Genomic DNA, 26,494 nt, shown 5'->3' on the forward strand with positions numbered 1-26,494 from the left:
GAATTTTTCCCAAAAGTGTGACATATCTGATCGCCATCTTGATGGAATCAAAGTCGAAAACTGAAATCATTTTCGACTGAGGATACTGGACTAAATAAGGACATTAGGGAGCTTCATGACAAATAAGTCTCCCAAGATGGCCACCAGAGAAAAAAGAGCCCAAATATCGCCCAAGTATAGCCCAATGACAGAAGTGTGCATAACACTAATTTCTTTTTTTTTTAAAAGTTTTATTTAGTGTAGACTTGAACAAAAGGTACTAGAGTGCTTTGCATGAACATCAGTTACATTACACATGGAAGGGATGTGAAATTCCTATCACCTGATACCCGGGACATTTTGTTTGGGGTCAAGGACAACAAGTTTTCCTGTTTAGTTTGTCCTTAGAACAAGTATGCACAACCCCCTGCAGCACAAACAATTTGGCTACCAGTTTACAGAGAAGGGAACTGTCTTCAGTTAAGGTAATATGTGTTAACAATGTTCAAACATGGATTTATGATTCATTAATGAAAAGCCTTCATTATTAGGGTGAGCACTGTAGATAACTGTTTTAAGTTCACACTGCACTACTGACAGTGGTTCCAGTAAAACAAAAAAACGTGTACACACATTTGAAAGGTTTAACAATAAGATGCTGAATATAATGCTTCCAGAATGCTCTCTAATTAGATGCAAATGGTTGCAGAAGCATGTAAGTAAGAGTGATGATTCTTTACTTTCAAAATACAATGTTCGGAAAAAATGCAAGTAGGAAAAAAAAAGATTCACTACTATGAAATTTTAGGTGCTATTTCTTTAAATTGTCATTTAGTAAATATGCTAGTATTCATAATGGAAAATTAGTGTAACTATTTTCAACAAGATTTTGGGAAGCATGAAAATAAATAAGCACTGGCAAAGATAACCTAGCCGACATTTTTGTGAATCTTTTGGTTTTTGTTAATGCATGTCTTGTTTTGACATGGCTTTTGTAACACTTTATTGTTGTGAGAGCTGCGAGGCCCTCACCATTGTAACAAACACTGGCAAAAATAACAAAACGTTTTTGGTCTCAAAAAGCACACATTTCCACCAGTGATGTAACAAAGGCCCCTCAGCCCCCCTTCAGGTGGCACACTCAGCACAGCACCTGCCCTGAGTGAGTCTGGAGGGGGGGTCCCTCCATGTTCTTTGCAGGGGTACCCCCTCCAGTTTCATTACAAAACTGAGAGTTTCCTGGCACTGAACAAAACTACTTTGTGTGCCAATATGCACTTTGTGGAAGAGCAGAATGCAGTCACTCACTGTTATGCCAGCCAATATATATGGAGAGAAATAGATGTTTAATAAAACCAATAATCAGGGACCCAATTTTTAAACAAAGTCACAAAAGTGCACCCATGTTATGTTTCTTTGAATTAGTGGCTTTCATGAATTACCAAGAACTTACAGAAGTAGACCAGGAAATTGTACTCCTAGAAAAATTTTGTGAACAGTATTTGAGCACAAACAAATGTGCATGTGTAGATTTGCTCATGTAAAAATCTATTTAGTGTTTACAGGTTCACTTTCCCACCAACCGCTTTTTTCCCATCTCTGGAAGAGCTTCTACTTCAGCCACTGTCAGGAATACGTTTCAAAAACTTCTCATTGTGGGAAAAGATTGGAGAAGAGCTGAGGAAAATCCTTAAAACATGTAAGTTAGTAGGTTTGCAGACTCAAAGGCATACTAGCCCTGGAACTATTGCTTACTGTTTCCTCCAGCCTTAGTATGTATATCAGCGGAAAGGTGGCAAAATAAGGAAAATGCTATAGTAGAGATAGAAACTGCAAATGTTCAAGCCCTGCTATAATACTAGCCCTGGCATACCCAGAGACGCTATTATCAGAACTCTTACATAATGAGATTGCTGCTAAGATTTTTTGAATCACTATATGACACAAAAGGGACAAGTAGATTTTTTTACAGGACAAGTAGATTTGAGAAGCAGCCTCTCCCATGAGCAAGTAGATATTTTATTACATTCCACACCCTTGACATGGAAACATTCATTTTGCTTTTAGGCAGGGAGAAATTACATGATTTGCCAGGACTCACAGGATGTCGAGCTGACGCTTTAACTCAAACCTGGCTCCACAGTTGCAAAGTTTGCAGCTCTGGCCATAATGCCACATCTTCTCCTCTAAGTGAAACATATAATCAAGTGTCCAATTGGATAAAATAACATAAAGCTCAACTGGCAACTAATTTTAAAGTGCTTTGTGACTATCTAGAAACTCAGACAATATGTCAGAGACTAGCCATAATTCCTAATGAAATAAAACACTAGCTTTTATTATTTCTAAAGAAAATGCTTTAGGTATTATAGTTTTGATTACATCAAGATGACGTCAGGCTTACCACTCTTTTGTGATAATTATAGAATGTTAGCAATCTAATTGTTTATTAGAATTCTGTGGGGAGGTACAGGTCAGGGGTATGGGCTTGGATAACTGAGGGCATGGTGGAGGGTGCAGAAGCAAAAAGTTGACTGCGATGGGCAGGCAGGTGGGGCAGAGGCACTGCAACGGATTATGGAGGGCAGGGGGAAGGGACGAAGGGGCAACAAACCAACCATGCAGGATAAGCAAGAGAGGCTTTGGCAATATAACAGACCACTGAGGGTAGAAGGAAAAGGCAGAGGCAGTACAACCATACATGTCAACTGACCCGATGCAGGCAGGAGACTCCCCATGTTTTTCAGCCCAACGTTACTTTATTTTATCTGTCTCCTGCCTGAAATGTCCTCTTTTTTAATGTAGGTCAATGGGGAAAATCAATTCCCCGGGTTTCTTTTTTAAAATCTCCCTCATACCAAGCTCAAAATGTTGACAAATATGGTACATTAGATCATCAAGGGCAGGAGGAATGGAGTAGGGACATGGACTTGGATAACAGAGGGCAGGAGGGAGATGGGCAGGGGCACCAAACTGGCATTACAGGACGGGTGTTGGGTTGAAGCAGCACAAAAAGGCACACAGGGCAAGCGGGACAGCAGTGCAGCACAGCAGACCATGGAAAGCAATAGGGAGGGGCAGGGCCATGCATATGGACATCACAGGTGAAAGAGGCAAGGGTATCATTCTGGACTTACTGGACAAACATGAGGGACAGTTGCAGCTTAACGGGCCATGAAGGGCAGAAGGGAGGGGGTAGAGGCCTGCACATTTGAACACGTAGGGCAGAGGGCAAAAGGGCAGGAGCAGCCAGCTGACCATGGACAGCAGGCAGGATGGGCACTGGAAGAACAACACGCCTTGGAGGGCTTAAAAGGCAACAGTGAAACTATAATGCCATACACCCAGACAAGGGAAGGAAGGTGGTAGGGGGTCAGGAACAGAAAGTGGACCACACCGGACAGGTGGGAGGAGCGGTGGCAGCACAGAAGACCATGCACGGCAAGCAGAAGTAGTGGTAGCACAAACACCATGGTGGGTAGGAGGGAGCGGTCAGTGGCATGCACAAAGGAACATGGAGGACAGAAAGGTGGGGAAGGGGCTCAACAAAGACAAGAGACTGCAGGGGAAGGGGCTTCACAACTGGCCACGCAGGACAGGCAGGAAGAGCAGTTGCAACACAAGAGAGCATGGAGGGCAGAAGGGAGTTGCAGCAAAACGCATCATGGAGGACAGAAGGGAGGGGCTAGGGTGATGGAACTCGGACAGGCAGAGTAGAGGTAGCAAGGACAGGCCATAGCCATCTGGCAGGTGGTAGGGCAGTGGCAGCCCAAAAGAACACTCAGAGTTGATAGGAGGAGCAATGGCAGGTCTGTGGAACATGGTGGACAAAATGGAGGGAGCAGGGGAATGCACACAGACATCCGAGGGCAAAGGAAGGAGGGTAGGGACAGCAAGCTAGGAACAGAGGCTAAGCAGGAGGGCAATGATGGGGCATAGAATTGGGCAACAACGTGCAGGAGGAGTGTGCAGGGACATCAAGTTAAATGGAGGGCAGGAGAAACACATCAGACCAGGCAGGGCTGGAGGGAGGGGGCTGGTGCATGGACTGGAAACAGAGGGTAGGGAGTAGGTGAATGAGGAACCAAGCTAACTGTTCAGGGTAGACGGGATGGTCAGTGGCAGAACAATGGCCAAACAGGGTTGTAATGAGGGAGTAGGGGCATCAAACTGGGCAGGGCAGGAGCAGCAAGCTTGGGTGGGGGCAGCACAATACCAGGCCAGGCCCTGCTTCCAACCCTCCCCCCACCATGCACTGAGATGGGCATCTTACTTAAAGTTAATAAAAGCCTAGAAATTCACTGAAAAAATCAAAGGTTACAGTGACGTTATAGTTAGGAAATAGAATTAAAAATCCTTAGAAATTCACTAAAAAAACAAAGGTTACAGGGATGTTATAATTAGGTTCAGAATTTACACACGAAAAACCATAGCAATTAAGCTGGTATAGTTAGAATTATTTCAAGTAACTATAACTCATGCCCTAAGGTAACTATAATTTGCACCTTTGCCATTCACTGCTGATGACCCCAGATATTACATCACTCATGCCATCTTCTATGACATCATTGAGATTGGACCATAGCGAAACAGCTGTCTTCATTCTCCTTGACATGGCCACCGCATTCAACACCATCTCTCACACCACCTTGTGCACCAGACTACACTAATGGGATCTGCGGTAAAGCCCTGGTGTGGATCAGCTCATTTCTCATCGGACGAACCCAGTGAGTCAGGCTCCCACCTTTCACCCCAAAACCAGTGGACACCAGCTGCGGAATACCCCAGGGCTCCTCTCTGAGTCCCACCCTCTTCAATGTCTACATGACCCTGCTCGCCAACATCGTGAGACACCCTGGGCTCAGCATCGTCCCATACACTGACAACACACAGCTAATTCTCTCCCTCACTGATGAACCATCAACACCAAAAAGCAACTTTTACAACAGAATGAAGGTAGCCGCCAACTGGATGAAAGACAGCTGCCTCAGGCTCAACTCTCATAAGACAGAGATCCTCTTTCTGGGTCCCACCCCCACTGCCTGGGACGACTCCTGGTGGTCCACTGCTCTTGGATCTGCCCCATCTCCCACCAGTCACTCACGCAGAAGATTTTTATGTGGATCCCCATCGACTCGAGAAGAATAGTCACCCATGCACTCATCAGCAGTAAACTCGACTACGGGAACGTACTCTATGCTGCCCTTAACAAGAAACTCCACACAAGACTCCACAGAATACAGAATGCTGTGGCCAGACTCATCCTGGACATCCGCCACCACAGCCACATCTCCTTCCACCTGAGAGACCTACACTGGCTCCATTTCAACACACACATCACTTTCAAACTCCTGACACACGCTTACAAGGCCCTACACAACATCGGACCCGCCTACCTCAACCACTGCCTCTCCTTCTGCGCACACCCTAGGCAGCTCCGCTCTGCTCAACTGGCCCTCGCCACCACCCCTAGGATCTGGAAGAACACAGCTGGAGGGAAATCCTTCTCCTACCTTGATGCGCAGACCTGGAACACGCTGCTGCTTCACCTCCGGCAGTCCCCCTTGCTGGCTAAGTTGAGGAAGGACCTCAAGACTTGGCTCTTCAACTGATCCGTGTCACCCCATTAGTGCCTTGAGACCCCCCCAGGTGATAAGTTGCACTTTACAAATATCTGATTAAATGATTAATTGATAATACCACTGTACCTTCTGCAGTAAAATTATTGATGAGTTATAGTTACCTTAGGACATGAGTTATAATTACTTGAAATAACTATAACTGTGCCAGATGAATTTCTCTGGTTTTATGCGCGTGAATTCTGAACGGACCTATAACATCCATGCAACCTTTGCTTTTTTAATGAATTTTTTAAGTTTTTCATTCTATTTCCTAACTATTATGTCCCATAATCTTTGTTTTTTCAGTGACTGTATATATATACATATATATATATTTAGGTCCTGAATTTACTTTCACAAAACAGAGAAATTCAGCAGTTATAGTTACGTGAGCTAACTATAACTTGCACCCCTGTAATGTACTGTTTATGACATCACATTTTATATCACTGATGACATGTCAAATGACAACACTGATTACAGCATTCAGTATCTGTAAGTGTTATATGTATGTATGACTGAAGGTGTGAGTGTGAGTGCTTATATTGGTGAGTTAGTGGCTGAGTTAGTTTCTGTATGAAACCGTAAGTGGATATGTTACTTGGTGTATGTACGAGGATGTGGCTGTGTGATAGTCTGTATTGGTACAGTGAGTGGGTGTCTGAGTAGCTGTATAGCTGAGAGAATGGCTGTGTGGTTGTTTGTACAGAGTACTGCCTGTATGTTTCAGCAACTGCGTTAGTGTGTAACTCTCTCTGTTATGGAGAACATGTATGAGTGAATGCCTTTATAAGTGGCTGTTTCCACAGGTAGGTGGTTCTGTTACTTCTTATGTGGTACCATGAGAGTATGCTGAGAAGGTGTATAAGTAAGAAAGGGGGTCTGTTAGTAGCTGTATGGCTAATTATGTATGTGCGTGAGACGTTTAACTGGGGGCTGAGTATCGTAATATCGTCTTTATTAGGACGTTAGTGGGTCATTTAGTGAGCGTATGAGTGACTGATTTTATCTTTGAGTTGCTGTTCCCATAAGTGAGTGCTGTATCAGCGAGTCATTGTGAGAGTGAGTGGCTGTGTGAGTAAATGTATTCATTAAAAAACTGGGAGTATGAGTGGCTGTATGGGTGAGTATGGGTGAGAAAGTGCATGTATGTATTGGTGGCTGGGGGTAGGAGTAGTTTGGGTAATTGATTGCATGTGTAAGTCTTTGTGTTGGTGGGTAAGTGGTTGTGTAACTGTATGGGTGAGTTCATGGGTGAGTTTTTGTTGTATGTGTGGATGTGTCTATTGTTATATGTATTTTATAGTGGATTTGTGAGTCATGTATGGGTGAGTGAGTCGGTGTATCAATGGTGCATTGGGCTGTGAGTGCGTGTGTGAATGAGTGTATGAGTAACCACATAGCTAGTTATGTATGTGTTAGAAATTGGGTTTTTGGTTGGCAGTCAGGTTATCCCCTGTCCAAGCAAGGACCTTCACTCTAGTCAGGGTAAAGGAGAATCACCTTCAGTTAACCCCTCACACCCCCTTGGTAGCTTGTCAAAATCAGGCAGGCTTAACTTCAGAGCCTAGGTGTAAAGTATTTGTATCAACACACACAGTAACTCAGTGAAAACACTACAAAATGACATTACACAGGTTTAGAAAAATAGGTAATATTTATTTAAACAAAACAAGACCAAAACTAAAAAAATCCAACATACACAAGTCTTTAGGAATTAAAAAGCAAAAAGAGTCTTAAATCCTTTTAGAAAACAATGCTAACACTGTTAGCGTGAAAAATAACACCGCACGGGCTAGTGTGCATCAGAAAAGGCCAGCGCTGCGTTGATTTCTCACTCGCAGGCGAGACCATGCGCCAGTCCTCCTCCGGTCGGATCGGCGTGTGTCGTTTTTCCTCTCCGCAGGAGAGCGATGCAGCGATCCGGACAGGCACCTCGGGTCCAGACAGGCCATATGTTGTTTTTCCGCGCCCATCGATGTTTGCTTTGAAAATCCTGATGCACGGTATCAGCAAAACCGAGCTATGTGGGTTGCAACATTATCAGCCTCCGTCAGCGGGTGTTGGATGTCGTTTCTCCAGCCACGTGCATCGATGTTCCAGCCACAATGCAGGTGGAGCGTAGATTTCAGCTCCGAAGCCCACAGCATGTCGTTTCTCAGCCGCGTCTCCGAAGGTGCATCAAAATTTTCCCTGCACGGCGGTCTGTTCGTGGATTTTCAGTCTTGGTCTGCCAGCTTCACCTTCCAAGGCCCCAGGAACTCGATAGGACACACTCGGCAGGGCAGGAGTCTCAGCAGAGATTCCTGGTGCTTGCAGGGGAAGTCTTTAATGGCCCTGAGACTTCAACAACAGGATGCAAGCTCAGCCTTGGAGATTGCTTCACAAGCAGGAATGCACAACAAAGTCCAGTCTTTGTTCCCTTGCACAGGCAGAAGCGGCAACTGCAGGATAGCTCCAAAAAGCACAGTCACAGGCAGGGCAGCACTTCTCCTCAGCTCTTCTCCAGGCAGAGCTTCCTCTTGATGTCCAGAAGTGATCTACGTTTTCAGGGGTTTGGGTGCTCTTCTTATACCCATTTTGGCCTTTGAAGTAGGCCTACTTCAAGGGAAAGTCTCTCTTGTTTGTGAAATCCTGCCTGGCCCAGGCCAGGCCCCAGACACACACCGGGTGGTTGGAGACTGCACTGTGTGAGGGCAGGAATGGCCCTTTCAGGTGTAAGTGACCACACCACCCCTCCCTCCTAGCACAGATAGCTCATCAGGATATGCAGGCTACACCCAAGCTCCCTTAGTGTCAGTGTCTAGAGAGAGGTGCAAACAGCCCAACTGTCAAACTAACCGAGACAGGGAATCCCCAAACAGGCAGAATAACAGAATGATTTAAGCAAGAAAATGCCCACTTTCTAAAAGTGGAATTTTCAAACACACAATCTCAAAACCAATTTCACTAAAAGATGTATTTTTAAATTGTGAGTTCAGAGACCCCACACTGCACATGTCTATCTGCTCCCAAAGGGAATCTATGCTTTAATCATCAAAGGCAGCCCCCATGTTAACTTATGAGAGAGATATGCATTGCAATAGTGAAAAACAAATTTGGCAGTATTTCACTGTCAGGACATGTAAAGCACATTAGTATATGTCCTACCTTAAAGATATACTGCACCCTGCCCAGGGAATACCTAGGGCCTACCTTAGGGGTGTCTTACATGTAAGAAAAGGGAAGGTTTAGGCCCGGCAAGGGGGTGCACTTTAAAACTGCACACACAGACACTGCAGTGGCAGGTCTGGGACACGATTACAGGGCTATTCATGTGGGTGGCACAACCAGTGCTGTAGACCCACTAGAAGCATTTGATTTAAAGGCATGGCAACTCTAGTGTACTGTACTAGGGACTTACCAGTAAATCAAATATGCCAATCATGGAAAGCCATTTACATACACATTCTATATAGGAACAGATGCAATTTAGCACTGAATAGCAGTGGTAAAGTGCCCAGAGTAACAAAAATAGCAAAAACAGAGTCCAGCATACATCCACAACCTGGGAAACAGAGGAAAAACGTTAGGGGAGGCCAAGTCTAACAGTATGCAAGAGTGAGTGGGTATGTTAGTGTTATGTGAGTGAGTGAGTAGGTGTGTGGCAGTAGTCATGTTGCTCTGTCAATGAGTGTTTTAGTATTTGCATGTGTGGTGATCTACGTGAGTTTGTGTACAAGTATGATTGGGTGTGTGAGTGGTTCATCAGTGATGTCATCAGTGATATCATTTGAGATTTCATCAGTGATGTCATCAATGATGTCACTATGTCATGATGTAATATGTGATGTCATAAGCAGTGCATTACAGGGGCACAAGTTATAGTTAGCACAGGTAACTATAACTGCTGAATTTCTCTGGTTTTGTGGAAGTAAATTCAGGACCTAACTATGACGTCGCTGTAACCTTTGAATTTTTTCAAGTAACTATAACTCGTGCCTAAGGTAACTATAACTTGTGCCCCCGCCATGCACAGTTTTCTCATCAATAATTTTACTGCAAAAGTTACAGTGATATTATCAATCAATCACGTATTTGTAAAGAGCGACTTATCACCCAGGGGTCTCCAGGCACTAATGGGGGACACAGATCAGCCAAAGAGACAAGTTTTGAGGTCCTTCCTGAACTGAACCAGCGAGGGGGACTGTCACAGGTGAAGCAGCAGCATGTTCCAAGTCTGCGCCTACGAAGGATTTTCCTCCAGCAATGTTCTTCCTTGCTTTGAATTTTAAGTGGGTGCATGAGGGTCTCTCAATGGGTGTATGAGGGACTAGGGGGATCTGTAAGTGGGTGCGTGAGGATCTGAATGGGTCTGTGAGTGGGTGCATGAGGGTCTGAGTGGGTCGGTGAGTGTGCATCAGTGACTGAGTGGGTCTGTGATTGGGAGCGTGAGTGTCTAAGTGGGTCTGTGACTGGGTGTGTGAGGGTCTAACTAGGTCAGTGAGTGGGTGCGTCAGTGTCTGAGTGGGTCTATGAGTGGGTGCATGAGGCTCTGAGTGGTCTGTGAGTGGGGGTATGAGTGTCTCAGTGAGTCTGTGTGTGGGTGCATCAGTGTCTCACTGGGTCTATGAGTGAGTGCATCAGTGTCTGAGTGGGTCTGTGAGTGGCTGCATGAAGGTCTGAGTGGGTCTGTGAGTGGGTGTGTCAGTGTCTGAGTGGGTCTGTGAGTGGATATGTGAGGATTTCAGTAGGTCTGTGAGTGGGTGTGTGAGGCTCTGAGTGGTCTGTGATTGGGTGTATGAGTATCTCAGTGGGCCTGTGTGTGGGTGCATCAGTGTGTCACTGGGTCTGTGAATGGGTGCATCAGTGTCTGAATGGGTCTGTGAGGGGGTGCGTGAAAGTTTTAATGGGTGCATAAGTGTCTGAGTGGGTGTGTGAGTGGGTGTATGAATCTCTGAGTGCATGTATAAGTAAATGAGATTGTGTATGAATGAGTCTGTGGTTCTCTTCCATTTTTTTCATATTTGTGAATATTTTGAGAATTGTTCACAAATACCATGCATGGTAACGCAAAATTATTTTAAACCTATAATTTGCCCCTAAAACACACCTACATGATACCCTTGGGGTCAGGGTACCTAAACCCTGACCCCTTATACCATTTTCAAATAGGATTTTCACTCCTGGGGACCATGTCACGTGAAATAAAATGCAACTTTCTAGTCATGTTGCAGTCAGCCAATTACAGTGTTTCTTTTCACGCGCGCATTTGTGAAAATTCGCAAATATTGGCAAATTATTTGTGAGCCCAGATATACAAATTATTTTATTTTTTTATATATCAAAAGCTACAAAATGGATTTACACCAAATAAGCAAAAGCGTAATCTGCATACCGAAAGCTAGCTTTCTGCCACATCTGGTGTAATTCCGTTCGATGTGTAGTCGTGTCTAAAGGTCCTATGGGAATTAACATGGAAAACACAACTTTTTGACCCCCCTTTTTCTCGCACCTTTCTTGACGGATGACCACCAAACTTTCCATGCACAACAAAAAGCACCAGGGCAGTTTTGGGAAAATGTTGTGAAGATTCGCCAGAGTGTGTCAAAGATATAAACAAGTCAAAAAATGCTTTTTCTATGAAAACTAAGTCCATATAAAACTACCTACTTGCGACCACCAGTAGGTAATATGTGAATTAGGAATTAGGGTAGGGGCATTTTAAGGGTTTAGGGGTGGGTGATGGTATTGGGTGGTAAGAGTATTTTTAGAGGTTAGGGGTGGGTGAGGGTATTTGGGTTATAAGGGTGTTTTTAGGGTTTAGGGTGGGTAAGGGTATTTGTGTGGTAAGGGTGTTTTTAGGGTTTAGGGTGGGTTAGAGTATTTGGATGGCAAGGGTGTTTTGATGGTGGGTGAGGGTATTTCGCTGGCAAGGGTGTTTTTAAGATTTAGGGTGTGTGAGAGTGTTTGGATGGCAAGGATACTTTTAGTGTTTAGGGTGGGTGAAAATATTTGGGAGGCAAGGGTGGATTAGGGTGTTGGGTGTGTGAGGATATATGGATGGCAAGGTTTTTTTTTAGGGTTTTAGGGTGGGTGAAGGTACTGGGGTGGCATAGGTGTTTTAGGGTTTAGGGTGGGTGAGGGTATCTGGGTGGTAAGGGTGTTTTTACGGTTTACGATAGGTGAGGGTATTTGGGTGATGTGTATTTTTAGGGTTTAGCGTGGGTGAGGTTATTTGGGTGGCAAGGGTGTCTTTAGGGTTTAGGGTGGGTGAGGATATTTGGGTAGTAAGGGTACATTTGGGGTTTAGGGGTGGTTGAGTTTGTATATAGATATACTCACATATACATATAGAAGTATGTATGTGTGTACAACAAAGGGTTTTGATTTACCTGTGATGTACTTACCTTTTTATTGTAAAGGTATGCATGGTAAAGACATATGCGTGGTATTGGCTTGTGTGGTAAAGGCATGTGTGGTAAAGACATATGTGTGGTAATGGACACGTGCTAAAGGCATGCTTGGTAATGACATGCGTGGTTCCATCATACAGCCTACCCAAGCATTCTGAAGAAGTGGTTGGATGTCAGTGCTGTACACAAATACAGTGAAACATAAATCATATGTCATCTGTATCTACTTTGGAGTGTTGGGCACTCCTTGTTTCTACACCCTGTCCACCTCTTTGTTACACAGTAGCACAGGCTCTGTTTTATCTTGGAAGTGCTTGATGAGGTGAATAATGGACATTTGTGTTTTTTAGACCTAAAACCATAAACCAGTGCTACCAAGGGGCTAGGGTTGCCACCTTTCCAAAAGAAAAATACCAGCCATTTGTTGCTGTTTTAAGAGTCTGCAAAGGCCTGGAGATTATACTAAAAATTTTAAGCCAAATGATATGTATTCATTTGTGAAATACCATTTCTGCCTTTGCTTACTTTGTTACTCATGAATTGTTATTGCAGCTCTAGAAGACATTTAAAAGTGTTTTCTATTTATATTTGCTGTTTGAAGTATGTCCCGATAAGTGCTAAAAATACAGGTTTTATGTGATTTTGCTTATTTCTGTACCAGCCATGACATTAAAACACTGATTGTGTCAGCATAAGATGTCAACCCTACCGGGACCATGCATGTTAAGTTGCACTAAAACATTAAGAGCTAGATGTATGAAGATTTGAAACAGAGATTTCTTAGTTGCAATTTCCCACAAACCTGGAAGGTCATCAGCCTGCCACCAAGCCAACCCCAGGAACTCCCATGGACCTTTTCCTGCTGTGCCTGCTCCAGCACCCTCCAAGAACCACCCCATGATCCCGCACCAAGCACGAACAGCAACCTCAAGTGCATACTCCTCAACATACGCTGTGAGAAACTAGCCTCTTTCTAGCATGGTTACCTCCACTTTTAGTCTGTGAGTGTTTAGCAGTGTGTTTTTACTGTCTCACTGGGATCCCTCTAGCCAGGAACCCAGTGCTCATAGTCAAAACCCCATTTGTCAGTGTGTTTTGCCTGTGTCACTGGGATCCTGCTATCCAGGACCCCAGTGCTCATAGCTTGTGGCCTATGTGTGTGTTGTCAGCATGCTTAACTGTGTCACTGAAGGTCTGCTAACCAGAACTCCAGTGTTTATGCTCTCTCTACTTACCAAATTTGTCACTATAGTTTAGTGACTCCATATTCCAATTCCAATTGGCACACTGGACCCCCCCCTTATAAGTCCCTACTATATGGTACCTAAGTACCCAGGGCCTTGGGGTTCCAGGAGATCCTTATGGGCTGCAGTATTTCTTTTGCCACCCATAAAGAGCTCAGACAAACCTTTCTTCAGGACGGCCACTGCAGCCTGAGTGAAATAGTGCCCACACTATTTCACAGCCATTTTCACTTTTCGTGAGTGCGGGGAAACCATTACACACATGCACTACATATATGTCAATACATTTATGTAGCTTCACAATGGTAGCTCAGTATATGGCCATGTTAGGTGTCTAGGATCATGGAATTGTTCCCACATTCCAAATCTGGTATGGACCCCCAGTACTGCCAAACCAGCTCTCTTAGGTTCTCACTGCAGCCCCAGCTGCTGCCACCTCACAGACAGGTTTCTGGCTCTTGGGGACTGAGCAGCTTAATCCCAGGAAGGAAGAACAATGCATTTCCTTTGGGAGGAGGGTGTTACACCCTCTCCCTTTGGAAATAGGTGTTATAGGTTTGGGAGGGGTAGCCTCCCAGAGCCTCTGGCAAATCTTTGAAGGGCACAGATGTGCCCTCCTTGCATAAGCCAGTCTACACCGGTACACCGTCCCCCAGTCCCTGCTCTGGCGCAAAACTAGACAAAGGAAAGGGGAGTGGCCACTCCCCTGTCCATCACCACCCCAGGGGTGGTGCCCAGAGCTTCTCCAGTGTGTCCATGGCGTTAGCTATCTTGGATTCCAAGGCGTGGGGACACTCTGGAGACCACTGAGAGGCCAGTGCCAGCAGGTGACATCAGATACTCCTCCTGATAGGTGCATACCTGGGAAGGTAGCCAATCCCCCTCTCAGGGCTATTTAGGGTCTCTCCTCTTGGTGTTTTCTCAGATTCAGCTTGCAAGACTCCTCCAGGAATCCTCTGCATCCTCTGCTTCAGCTTCTGACTGTCAGATCAACCGCAGACTGCTTCAGAAACTGCTATAACTGCAACAAAGTATCCAGGACGACTCCTGCGACGTCCACTCCAGCCAGCATTTGCAACAGTTTCCAAGGTGTGCATGCTCTGAGGACTGCCTGTCTTCATCCTGCACCAGAAGAACCGTAGGAATCTCCCGTGGAGTGACAGAATCACTTAGCGGCTTCTGCAGGCAACCTTCTGCGATAATGACCGGTACTCTGGGACTCCTCTCCTGATGACGAGCATGCTCCCTGGAACACAGGTGGTGGACCGACGTGACCCAGACTGTCCTAAGGTCCAGGTGTCCAAATTTGGTGGAGGTAAGAGCTTGCCTCCCCGTGCTGCAACAGTACTCCTGTGCACTGCATCATCTCGAGCTCCTTGGGCTTCTGTGCACTTCTTCCAAGAATCCTTAGTGCACAGTGTAGCCCAGGTCCCCAGCACTCTATCCTGCAACACACAACTTGCTGAGTTGTTCTACAGCGGCGTGGGACCTTACTTTGTTGTGCTGCAATGACCGCACTTTGCATCTTTTTGTCCCCATGTCCTGGGACTCCCATGGGTGCTGCATGGTCTTTCTTTGGGCTCTCTGAAGTGCTGAGAGCCCCCTCTGTCTCCTCAGTCCATGAGACCTCCAGGTCCCTCCTGAGTCCAGGCAGCTCCAGTTTGACGCAAACCACGTACTTGCATGTACCAAGGCTTGTTGGTGGAATCCAGCGACGCAAACTACCTGCAGCCAACAACTCGACGTGGGACATCTGCACCATGCAGGAACCCGCAGCCATCTTGATTGGTGCTCTTCTGTACTCTTCTTCTTACTGGAGAATCCACTTTTGCACCATCTTCTAGGTTGGCAGGGGCTCCTGTCCTTCCTGGAATCTTCTGTGACTTCTGGACTTGGTCTCTCTCTTCACAGGTCTTCAGGTCCAGGAACCCACCGTTTGTTCATTGCAGTCTTGCTTGGTTCTTGCAAAATCTCTTATCGCGATTTGTAGTGTGTCCTGAGGAAACTTGCAGTATTTTACTCCTACTTTCCTGGGCTCTGGGCTGGGGTACTTTACTTACCCTTGGTGTTTTCTTCCACTCCCAGCCCCCCTCTACCCACTACACTTGCCTAGGGGGGAATTTGTGATTCGCATTCCACTTTCTTAGTATATGGTTTGTGTTGTCCCTAGGCCTATTGCATTCTATTGTATTGTCTACTGTTTGCACTATTCTATGACTGTTTACTTACCTGGTTGGTTACTAGTGTATAATTTGTGTATAATACTTACCTCCAGAAGGAGTATTGTCTATAAGATATTTTTGGCCTTGTGTCATTAAAATAAAGTAGCTTTATTTTTGGTAACACTGAGTACTGTCTTTTATTGTGTATAAGTGCTGTGTAACTATAGTGGTATTGCAGGAGCTTTGCATGTCTCCTAGTTCAGCTTAAGCTGCTCTCCTACAACAACCTCTAGACAGCCTAAGCTGCTAGAACACTGCCTACATTTCACTAATAAGGGATACCTGGACCTGGTATAAGGTGTAAGTACCTTAGGTACCCACTACAAACCAGGCCAGCCTCCTACATACGCTCCCTCATCAAATTTGTGGTAGAGGTCTAGGACCTCCTCAACTCAACAGCCCTGGACGTCACCTTCTTCAAGGAGACTTGGATCACCCTGACCGCTGCCCCAGACATCACCAGGGCCATCCCGGTCAACTACAAAATCATCCACAATGACAGAGCCAACCGGCCTGGAGGAGGCATTCCCATAATATACAAAACAACCTCCGCCTGACTACCACCATTGTGTAGCAGTCTCAGTCAATGCACAAGCACCTAAATTTCCAGATCCAGACCAACTCAAACACCTCCTTACATGGCACCCTCATCTACAGGCCACCCTGACCTGACCCCAGTTCTGCAAAGACATTGCTGACCCCGTCACCCCCAAGCACTCACCTCCTCTGTTTACATCCTACTCGTCGATCTCAATTTCCACCATGATATACTCGATGACCGAATACCTCAAACCTCCTGGACAATCTCACATCTCTCAGCCTCAAATAACTCATCAACATCTTGACTCACAGAGCCAGACACATCCTCGACCCCGTTTTCTCAGCAGGGAACAACATCACAATCTCCCGCACCTATGAACACCATTGGACCGACCACAAGTGCATCCACTTTACCTACAGAAAGAACACCGCATGCCACCACATACCCCCTCCCCCTGGCAGACGTTGGGGCAAAGTCACAGAAACACAGCTCACCAACACTCTCAACCACTCCCTCCCACCGGACAGAGCGGACGCTAATGAAGCTGCAAGCAACCTACACCGCTGGCTCTCAAACTGTGCTGACACCGTAGCCCCCCCTAAGGAAATCAGCAGGGAATCAACAGAGCAAAACAACTAAGTGGTTTACGCCAGGCCTACAGGAATCCAAGCGCACCTGCAGATGACTGGAATGTAAATGGAGGATCAGCAAATCTACAGACCACACAGCCTAATAAAATGCAGCCACGACACACCACCAGAACATCAGGGCTGCCAAAAAAGCTGCCTTTCAAGCACGCCTCACAGACATGTCACTTCTCTCACCCTGCAGTCACAGAAGCATACTGCTTTGTGCACTCTACACTCACACACACATACAGCGTCCCCACTCACCCACTGGACTCCAATTACTCACCCTGCACCCATACAGGCACACTGCTCACCCTGCGCTCATACAACAACCCCACTCACACAGCATCCCCACTAACCCAGCATTCATTCAGGCACACCACTCTGTACTTGTACAGGCACAACGCTCACCATGCACTCATACAGGCACACTGCTCACCCTGCACACAAATAGCATTCCCACTCCCTCTGCACCCAAACAGCGCCTCCAGTCCTGCTACATTCATACAAGCATCCCACTCACCCTGCACTCATACAATATCCCCACTCACACTCCACTCATAAAAGCACACCACTCACCCTGCAGTCATACAGGCACAGTTCTCACCCTGCACTCACACAGGCAAACTGCTCACCCTGCACTCATACAGGCACACCACCCACCCTGCTCTCATACAGTGTCCCCACTCACCCTGTACTCATACAGCATCCCGACTCACTCTGCACTCATACTCGTGCAAGCTTATGTTGCAGGAAAGCCAGCATCATTGTTAGACTCCAGATGGCACAGTTTTGTTTTGATACGAGAGGTCAGTGTGCCACTGGGCTTCAGCGTGGTCATTTAACTCTCAAACCAATCGCTGTGTAAGTAAGAGAACTGGCCCAGTGGAATTAAATTTAATTTAAAAACGTTTCGACAAACATAATTAATCTGTATATGTTCATGAAAATGGCACGGGTCGTGAAATTGCTGCCTGCTTTTGACTCCTCTCAGTAAGTACTCAACATTTTAACTGCTAGCTAGTATTTTCCCTACCCAATGCTGGCACCCAGCTCTCCCACAAGCCCGGAAGCAGCTCAGTGGAGATGTGTGGGCTGGGGCTATATAGCCCATCTCCAATACACAATGGCACTTGCTGCTCCAAAAGGATGGGCACTGGGCAGCACTGATACCTGTGGAATACTCATCCTCGAGGCAACAATCGAGGTAGGGGGAAAGAGCACCAGGGTAAGATAAAGTTGCTCTCTGCACAGGACAAAATGGGCTTCACCCATTATGTCTTCCCGCACCTGTCAAATGGCAAATGCACTGTGGGACCCTCTTCCTGTCTGCCCTCTTTGAAACAAAAGCATGCCAGCTTGGGGTTGGGGAGGGCCTTGCGTGTTTGCTGACACCTAGTCAACCCTGCCTCTCTTGTTTCTCACACTATGAGAACCACGCCCAAGGTCATAAGCCTTGAAGCCCAAAATGAAGCAAAAACATTGCCATTAAAAATGCCACACCCATCATTCTGACAACACAAGACTGCCTTGACCATCTCTAGGCCTTGGAATCATGCGCAGTTGCATCAACTTTTCCCGCTGAAACAGAGCACCATTGATCCTTGGTGACAAATAGGCCAATTGTGATGCTATTATCAGTGGCAGCCGGCAGCTTTAGGAGGGTGGGAGGCGGGTGGGAAGCACACACACACACACACACACACACACTCATTCTTCAGACATGCCCGCCTGCAAATCCATTAACAACACTCATAACATTCAATCATGCACGCACACACTAAACATACATTTTAAAAGTTCACACACACTCATTCTTTCACACACACGCACCCACGCACATCCATTAACAACACTCATACCATTCAAACATGCACGCACGCACCAAACATTCATTTTAAAACATCACACACACACACACTCATTCTTTCACACACACACACACATCCATTAACACTCACAATCAAACATGCACGCATGCACCAAACATTCATTTTAAAACATCACACACACACACTTACCTTCAGCCTCGGAGGTCCCAGGAGGGTTGGGACTACTGCCTTCCCAATGAGGGAAGGCAGCAGTCCCAGCCTCGTCACAGAGTGGGATGTGGTCAGTGAGACTGCTGAACCCACTCCACTCTGTGACAAAGTGTCACTGATTGACACTCGCCCTGGGCGCTTCAGGGCTTAAACCTGAAGTGCCCAGGTCGAAGTCAATGGGTGGCGCTTTCCTCATCAACCAGGCCTCGAGGCACCTTTGCTGAGCAGAGGAGGTCACGCCCATAGGAGCTGTGACCTCCTCAACCCAGTAAAGTTCAGCGCAGGCAGCCAGGAGTCTGTCTCACTCCTGGCTGTCTGAGCTGAAAATGAAGAGTGTCTGTCAGGCTGACCTTTGTTCAGCCTGACAGACACTCTTCATGAGGGGCAAAAGGTGAGGGGCCATGCCTGCCTATTATGCAAGAAACCCACGCACAAAATGTTCCATGACAATAGCAGCTACGAAGCGCTCCATGCCACACGTTCACTCACAACCCTGACCTGAAGTAAGTTTGATTTCGTTCACATATGCTTTCATTTTCTTCGTGTGATCAGCACAACGATTCCTATATAATGGCTTGGTCAGCGGATAGCTTGGTGATTTATGTTTGACTCCTGTGCCGGAAAGAGGTATCATTTATTTAGTCTTTGCACGCTACGCTGCCAAACTACAGGCCTGCTATGTGAGTCTGTGTATGTCCCCGTTTTATTGGTGTAGAAAATCTGGTGACCCGACCCCAATATGGTCCCAGTTTCTCAGGAGTGGATGATGTACATGTTCAATGTTATCACACATATCCATACCATGTTATTATTGCGCGTATTTCTGTTTCATTCAATAACATTTCAATATGCCTTGTGATGCCACAAATCCATATGCCATAGGGTTAACGCTTCCATAAAGCTTGTCTTGATAACATTTATTTCCCTGTCAGATGATCAGACGTTTATATGTTTTTCTACGAGAGCCCCCATTGGTGCTACAGGTGCTGTAACACAGGGGCGAAGAGCCTTGAGGGGCCCACTGAACCCTGATTATTTCTATTTTTTTTATATAATTCATACAGCAGCCAGAGTGTCCATCTCTTTCCTTGCAATCAGGACCAATTACACACCGGCTTCACTACGGTGTGAGAACAGAAGTTCCGGTGATATGTGATCTATTGATATTTCTATGTTACTGAAAATCCTCTAGACAAGAAAACCAGAGAAAGAAGTCACCGTGCATAAAGTTACAGTCTGCAGCTCAGAAGGGTCATTCACGTATATACTTTGAATTGTACCTCATGCCTTTCTTTCACCCCGACACACTCCCTTAGTCCTGCATAAAATCACAGTTGTGCTATGGGTGTAGCTACTACTGAAGCAGCAGGTACAATGCCACCGGGCCGCACTGAATCCTGATAATAACACTTCCGATCAGAAGACAGGACTTTCGTAAAAATTGTATGCATTACACCTTTTTCCTCCGGTTTTCTATCCAGAGGGTTTTTACTCTGCACGGTAGATCTACCGGTTATTCTCCTCATCTGGAAAATGTTGGGCACAGGTGACGCGAAATGTATTAGAAAAAGAGGAACACTGAGTCATTTTCACAGTGGAAATGCACTGCTCGGGCAATACATGTTATTTATCTAGTGCTTTTACTCATGATTTATTCCATTTTCCATTCTCTTTACTTTCGTCATCTGAGGTTCCCTGCTATTTCTAGAAACGGGTTTATTTTCCCTTTAGATAAAATGGGAAGAAATTATGTCATCTTTATTATAAGTCTGAGTCACAGGATGAAAATGTGCCCTATTATTTAAGTCTTTGCATGTGAAATACACGCGTGCAGTCAAATATGCATGCAAAGTGGCTTTCTAAGTTTCAAACCTGTACAATAAAAAGCAATAAAACTAAAATGCACCTTATTTTTCCGCCTGTTTTCCATTTGTCACCACAAAACTTATGGGGAACCCTCACTAAACATGAAAAGAATGTGGGTGCGGTGAAGAAAATGTTAAAATCTACGTTTTGCGATGACTATAAAAACAAGAAATTACTGCTAGTCATAGAACAAGTATAGTGCAAATTATACATAAAAAATCTCAACACAAGCAAGAACATGTGCCAAGTAAAAATATGCCAGAGAAGGCTGTGTGATTTCAACATCAAGTGCCTGTTTTTTTTTTATAAGTGCATCAGCGTCACATACAATAATTACAGCACCAAATAGAATCCAACACTGAGGTTTTCAGAACTTCTAGGGTGCGATAATTGTTGCCTATTCCAAGTTTTGCACAGTACCAAAATCTGCAATTCATGTGTTTGCCAGGCATTTTCAAGCATTAAATTCCAGGTGTGAGTTGCTAAAACGTGATAGGGGAAGTAAACCTGGATCACTACCGACTGCAATAAACACTGCAACACTTATAGTTTCGATCACTTTACAAACATATTTACGCAGCGATTGAAAATTACAGGTCCCCAACCTACACAATTTTCTCAATTTACATATCAATATTTTGCCACAATGTGCAGCCCACTGACAGTCTCAGATCCCACACGTATTTCATTAGAACAGTATAAGAATGTATTCATCTATGCAATGGGGAGACCTTGCGACATGCTGCTCGCTGAGGGCATCCCAGGATCATTGTGGCTTTTATTAAATGCTTCAAACGAACACCAGAGTCTCTCAAAATTTACTCAAGGTATATTGATGTTTTTTTTCCCCCATAACGTTGAGGAAAACAACCAGGAAGAGCGTATTCACCTGATTTGGGGTAGGTACAGATAAGTAGGTCGTCCGGGCGAGCCTGGAATCCCTCCACTTCAGCCCAATTATTGCCAACAAAACCATAGACTGGCACCCCTCGTATGTACGCCAGCGGCGGCCGAGGACTTACTTCCCCTTCTTTCTCCATCTGGAAGCAGAGGCGACTGAAAGAGAAACAGGAACTGCAGAGCATGACGGATGACGGTGGAATAGGCTATTAGGCAATAGTTAACCCCTTCGCTTCCAGGCCTTTTCCCCCTCCTGTGCCGAGCCTTTTTTTGGCTATTTGGAGCAGTTCGCGCTTAGGCCCTCATAACTTTTTGTTCACGTAAGCTACCCACGCCAAATTTGCGTCCTTTTTTTTCCAACATCCTAGGGATTCTAGAGGTACCCAGACTTTGTGGGTTCCCCAGAAGGAGGCCAAGAAATTAGCCAAAAAACAGTGAAAATTTCATTTTTTTAAAACAATTTGGAAAAATGGGCTGCAGAAAAAGGCTTGTGGTTTTTTCCCTGAAAAGGGCATCAACAAAGGGTTTGCGGTGATAAAATCACCAGCTTCCCAGCTTTCAGGAACAGGCAGACTTGAATCAGAAAACCCAATTTTTCAACCCAATTTTGGCATTTTACTGGGACATACCCCATTTTTACGATTTTTTGTGCTTTCAGCCTCCTTCCAGTCAGTGACAGAAATGGGCATGAAACCAATGCTGGATCCCATAAACCGCAACATTTCTGAAAAGTAGACAAAATTCTGAATTCAGCAAGGGGTAATTTGTGTAGATCCTACAAGGGTTTCCTACAGAAAATAACAACTGAAAAAGAAAAATATTGAAATTGAGGTGAAAAAAACATCAATTTTTCTCTAAGTTTTACTCTGTAACTTTTTCCTGCAATGTCAGATTTTCGAAAGCAATATACCGTTACGTCTGCTGGACTCTTCTGGTTGCGGGGATATATAGGGCTTGTAGGTTCATCAAGAACTCTAGGTACCCAGAGCCAATAAATGACCTGCACCCTGCAGTGGGTTTTCATTCTATGCCGGGTATACAGCAATTCATTTGCTGAAATATAAAGAGTAAAAAATAGCTATCAAGAAAACCTTTGTATTTCGAAAATGGGCACAAGATAAGGTGTTGAGAAGCAGTGGTTATTTGCACATCTCTGAATTCCGGGGTGCCCATACTAGCATGTGAATTACAGGGCATTTCTCAAATAGACGTCTTTTTTACACACTGTCTTACATTTGGAAGGGAAAAATGTAGAGAAAGACAAGGGGCAATAACACTTGTTTTGCTATTCTATGTTCCCCCAAGTCTCCCGATAAAAATGATACCTCACTTGTGTGGGTAGGCCTAGCGCCCGCGACAGGAAACACCCCAAAGCGCAACGTGGACACATCACAGAAAACAGACCTGTTTTTAGCAAAGTGCCTACCTGTAGATTTTGGCCTCTAGCTCAGCCGCCACCTATGGAAACCTACCAAACCTGTGCATTTCTGAAAACTAGAGACCTAGGGGAATCCAAGATGGGGTGATTTGTGTGGCTCGGACCAGGTTCTGTTACCCAGAATCCTTTGCAAACCTCAAAATTTGGCTAAAAAAACACATGTTCCTCACATTTCTGTGGCAGAAAGTTCTGGAATCTGAGAGGAGCCACAAATTTCCTTCCACCCAGCGTTCCCCCACGTCTCCCGATAAAAATGATACCTCACTTGTGTGGGTAGGCCTAGCGCCCGCGACAGGAAACGCCCCAAAGCGCAACGTGGACACATCACAGAAAACAGACCTGTTTTTAGAAAAGTGCCTACCTGTAGATTTTGGCCTCTAGCTCAGCCGCCACCTAGGGAAACCTACCAAACCTGTGCATTTCTGAAAACTAGAGACCTAGGGGAATCCAAGATGGGGTGATTTGTGTGGCTCGGACCAGGTTCTGTTACCCAGAATCCTTTGCAAACCTCAAAATTTGGCTAAAAAAACACATGTTCCTCACATTTCTGTGGCAGAAAGTTCTGGAATCTGAGAGGAGCCACAAATTTCCTTCCACCCAGCGTTCCCCCACGTCTCCCGATAAAAATGATACCTCACTTGTGTGGGTAGGCCTAGCGCCCGCGACAGGAAACGCCCCAAAGCGCAACGTGGACACATCACAGAAAACAGACCTGTTTTTAGCAAAGTGCCTACCTGTAGATTTTGGCCTCTAGCTCAGCCGCCACCTAGGGAAACCTACCAAACCTGTGCATTTCTGAAAACTAGAGACCTAGGGGAATCCAAGATGGGGTGATTTGTGTGGCTCGGACCAGGTTCTGTTACCCAGAATCCTTTGCAAACCTCAAAATTTGGCTAAAAAAACACATGTTCCTCACATTTCTGTGGCAGAAAGTTCTGGAATCTGAGAGGAGCCACAAATTTCCTTCCACCCAGCGTTCCCCCACGTCTCCCGATAAAAATGATACCTCACTTGTGTGGGTAGGCCTAGCGCCCGCGACAGGAAACGCCCCAAAGCGCAACGTGGACACATCACAGAAAACAGACCTGTTTTTAGCAAAGTGCCTACCTGTAGATTTTGGCCTCTAGCTCAGCCGCCACCTAGGGAAACCTACCAAACCTGTGCATTTCTGAAAACTAGAGACCTAGGGGAATCCAAGATGGGGTGATTTGTGTGGCTCGGACCAGGTTCTGTTACCCAGAATCCTTTGCAAACCTCAAAATTTGGCTAAAAAAACACATGTTCCTCACATTTCTGTGGCAGAAAGTTCTGGAATCTGAGAGGAGCCACAAATTTCCTTCCACCCAGCGTTCCCCCACGTCTCCCGATAAAAATGATACCTCACTTGTGTGGGTAGGCCTAGCGCCCGCGACAGGAGACGCCCCAAAGCGCAACGTGGACACATCACACAAAACAGACCTGTTTTTAGCAAAGTGCCTACCTGTAGATTTTGGCCTCTAGCTCAGCCGCCACCTAGGGAAACCTACCAAACCTGTGCATTTCTGAAAACTAGAGACCTAGGCGAATCCAAGATGGGGTGATTTGTGTGGCTCGGACCAGGTTCTGTTACCCAGAATCCTTTGCAAACCTCAAAATTTGGCTAAAAAAACACATGTTCCTCACATTTCTGTGGCAGAAAGTTCTGGAATCTGAGAGGAGCCACAAATTTCCTTCCACCCAGCGTTCCCCCACGTCTCCCGATAAAAATGATACCTGACTTGTGTGGGTAGGCCTAGCGCCCGCGACAGGAAACGCCCCAAAGCGCAACGTGGACACATCACACAAAACAGACCTGTTTTTAGCAAAGTGCCTACCTGTAGATTTTGGCCTCTAGCTCAGCCGCCACCTAGGGAAACCTACCAAACCTGTGCATTTCTGAAAACTAGAGACCTAGACGAATCCAAGATGGGGTGATTTGTGTGGCTCGGACCAGGTTCTGTTACCCAGAATCCTTTGCAAACCTCAAAATTTGGCTAAAAAAACACATGTTCCTCACATTTCTGTGGCAGAAAGTTCTGGAATCTGAGAGGAGCCACAAATTTCCTTCCACCCAGCGTTCCCCCACGTCTCCCGATAAAAATGATACCTCACTTGTGTGGGTAGGTCTAGCGCCCGCGACAGGAAACGCCCCAAAGCGCAATGTGGGAACATCACAGAAAACAGACCTGTTTTTAGCAAAGTGCCTACCTGTAGATTTTGGCCTCTAGCTCAGCCGCCACCTAGGGAAACCTACCAAACCTGTACATTTCTGAAAACTAGAGACCTAGGGGAATCCAAGATGGGGTGATTTGTGTGGCTCGGACCAGGTTCTGTTACCCAGAATCCTTTGCAAACCTCAAAATTTGGCTAAAAAAACACATGTTCCTCACATTTCTGTGGCAGAAAGTTCTGGAATCTGAGAGGAGCCACAAATTTCCTTCCACCCAGCGTTCCCCCACGTCTCCCGATAAAAATGATACCTGACTTGTGTGGGTAGGCCTAGCGCCCGCGACAGGAAACGCCCCAAAGCGCAACGTGGACACATCACAGAAAACAGACCTGTTTTTAGAAAAGTGCCTACCTGTAGATTTAGGCCTCTAGCTCAGCCGCCACCTAGGGAAACCTACCAAACCTGTGCATTTCTGAAAACTAGAGACCTAGGGGAATCCAAGATGGGGTGATTTGTGTGGCTCGGACCAGGTTCTGTTACCCAGAATCCTTTGCAAACCTCAAAATTTGGCTAAAAAAACACATGTTCCTCACATTTCTGTGGCAGAAAGTTCTGGAATCTGAGAGGAGCCACAAATTTCCTTCCACCCAGCGTTCCCCCATGTCTCCCGATAAAAATGATACCTCACTTGTGTGGGTAGGCCTAGCGCCCGCGACAGGAAACGCCCCAAAGCGCAACGTGGACACATCACAGAAAACAGACCTGTTTTTAGCAAAGTGCCTACCTGTAGATTTTGGCCTCTAGCTCAGCCGCCACCTAGGGAAACCTACCAAACCTGTGCATTTCTGAAAACTAGAGACCTAGGGGAATCCAAGATGGGGTGATTTGTGTGGCTCAGACCAGGTTCTGTTACCCAGAATCCTTTGCAAACCTCAAAATTTGGCTAAAAAAACACATGTTCCTCACATTTCTGTGGCAGAAAGTTCTGGAATCTGAGAGGAGCCACAAATTTCCTTCCACCCAGCGTTCCCCCACGTCTCCCGATAAAAATGATACCTCACTTGTGTGGGTAGGCCTAGCGCCCGCGACAGGAAACGCCCCAAAGTGCAACGTGGACACATCACAGAAAACAGACCTGTTTTTAGCAAAGTGCCTACCTGTAGATTTTAGCCTCTAGCTCAGCCGCCACCTACGGAAACCTACCAAACCTGTGCATTTCTGAAAACTAGAGACCTAGGGGAATCCAAGATGGGGTGATTTGTGTGGCTCGGACCAGGTTCTGTTACCCAGAATCCTTTGCAAAGCTCAAAATTTGGCTAAAAAAACACATGTTCCTCACATTTCTGTGGCAGAAAGTTCTGGAATCTGAGAGGAGCCACAAATTTCCTTCCACCCAGCGTTCCCCCACGTCTCCCGATAAAAATGATAC

General features: G+C 45.8%; 1 protein-coding gene across 1 annotated transcript in view; it reads right to left on the reverse strand.

The window, feature by feature from the left end:
* LOC138304197 (sulfotransferase 1 family member D1-like) overlaps positions 1 to 21,612 on the reverse strand; it is a 381,202-nt gene extending 359,590 nt beyond the window's left edge. Inside the window, exon 1 of the mRNA XM_069244052.1 lies at positions 21,429 to 21,612. Coding sequence (XP_069100153.1) covers positions 21,429 to 21,579 — 151 coding nt within the window. The 5' untranslated portion in view covers positions 21,580 to 21,612. The remainder of the gene's footprint in view (positions 1 to 21,428) is intronic.
* Between the last annotated feature and the right edge of the window lie 4,882 nt (positions 21,613 to 26,494).

Source organism: Pleurodeles waltl, chromosome 7, assembly GCF_031143425.1.
Source record: "Pleurodeles waltl isolate 20211129_DDA chromosome 7, aPleWal1.hap1.20221129, whole genome shotgun sequence".
In the NCBI taxonomy this organism is placed as follows: Eukaryota; Metazoa; Chordata; class Amphibia; order Caudata; family Salamandridae; genus Pleurodeles; species Pleurodeles waltl.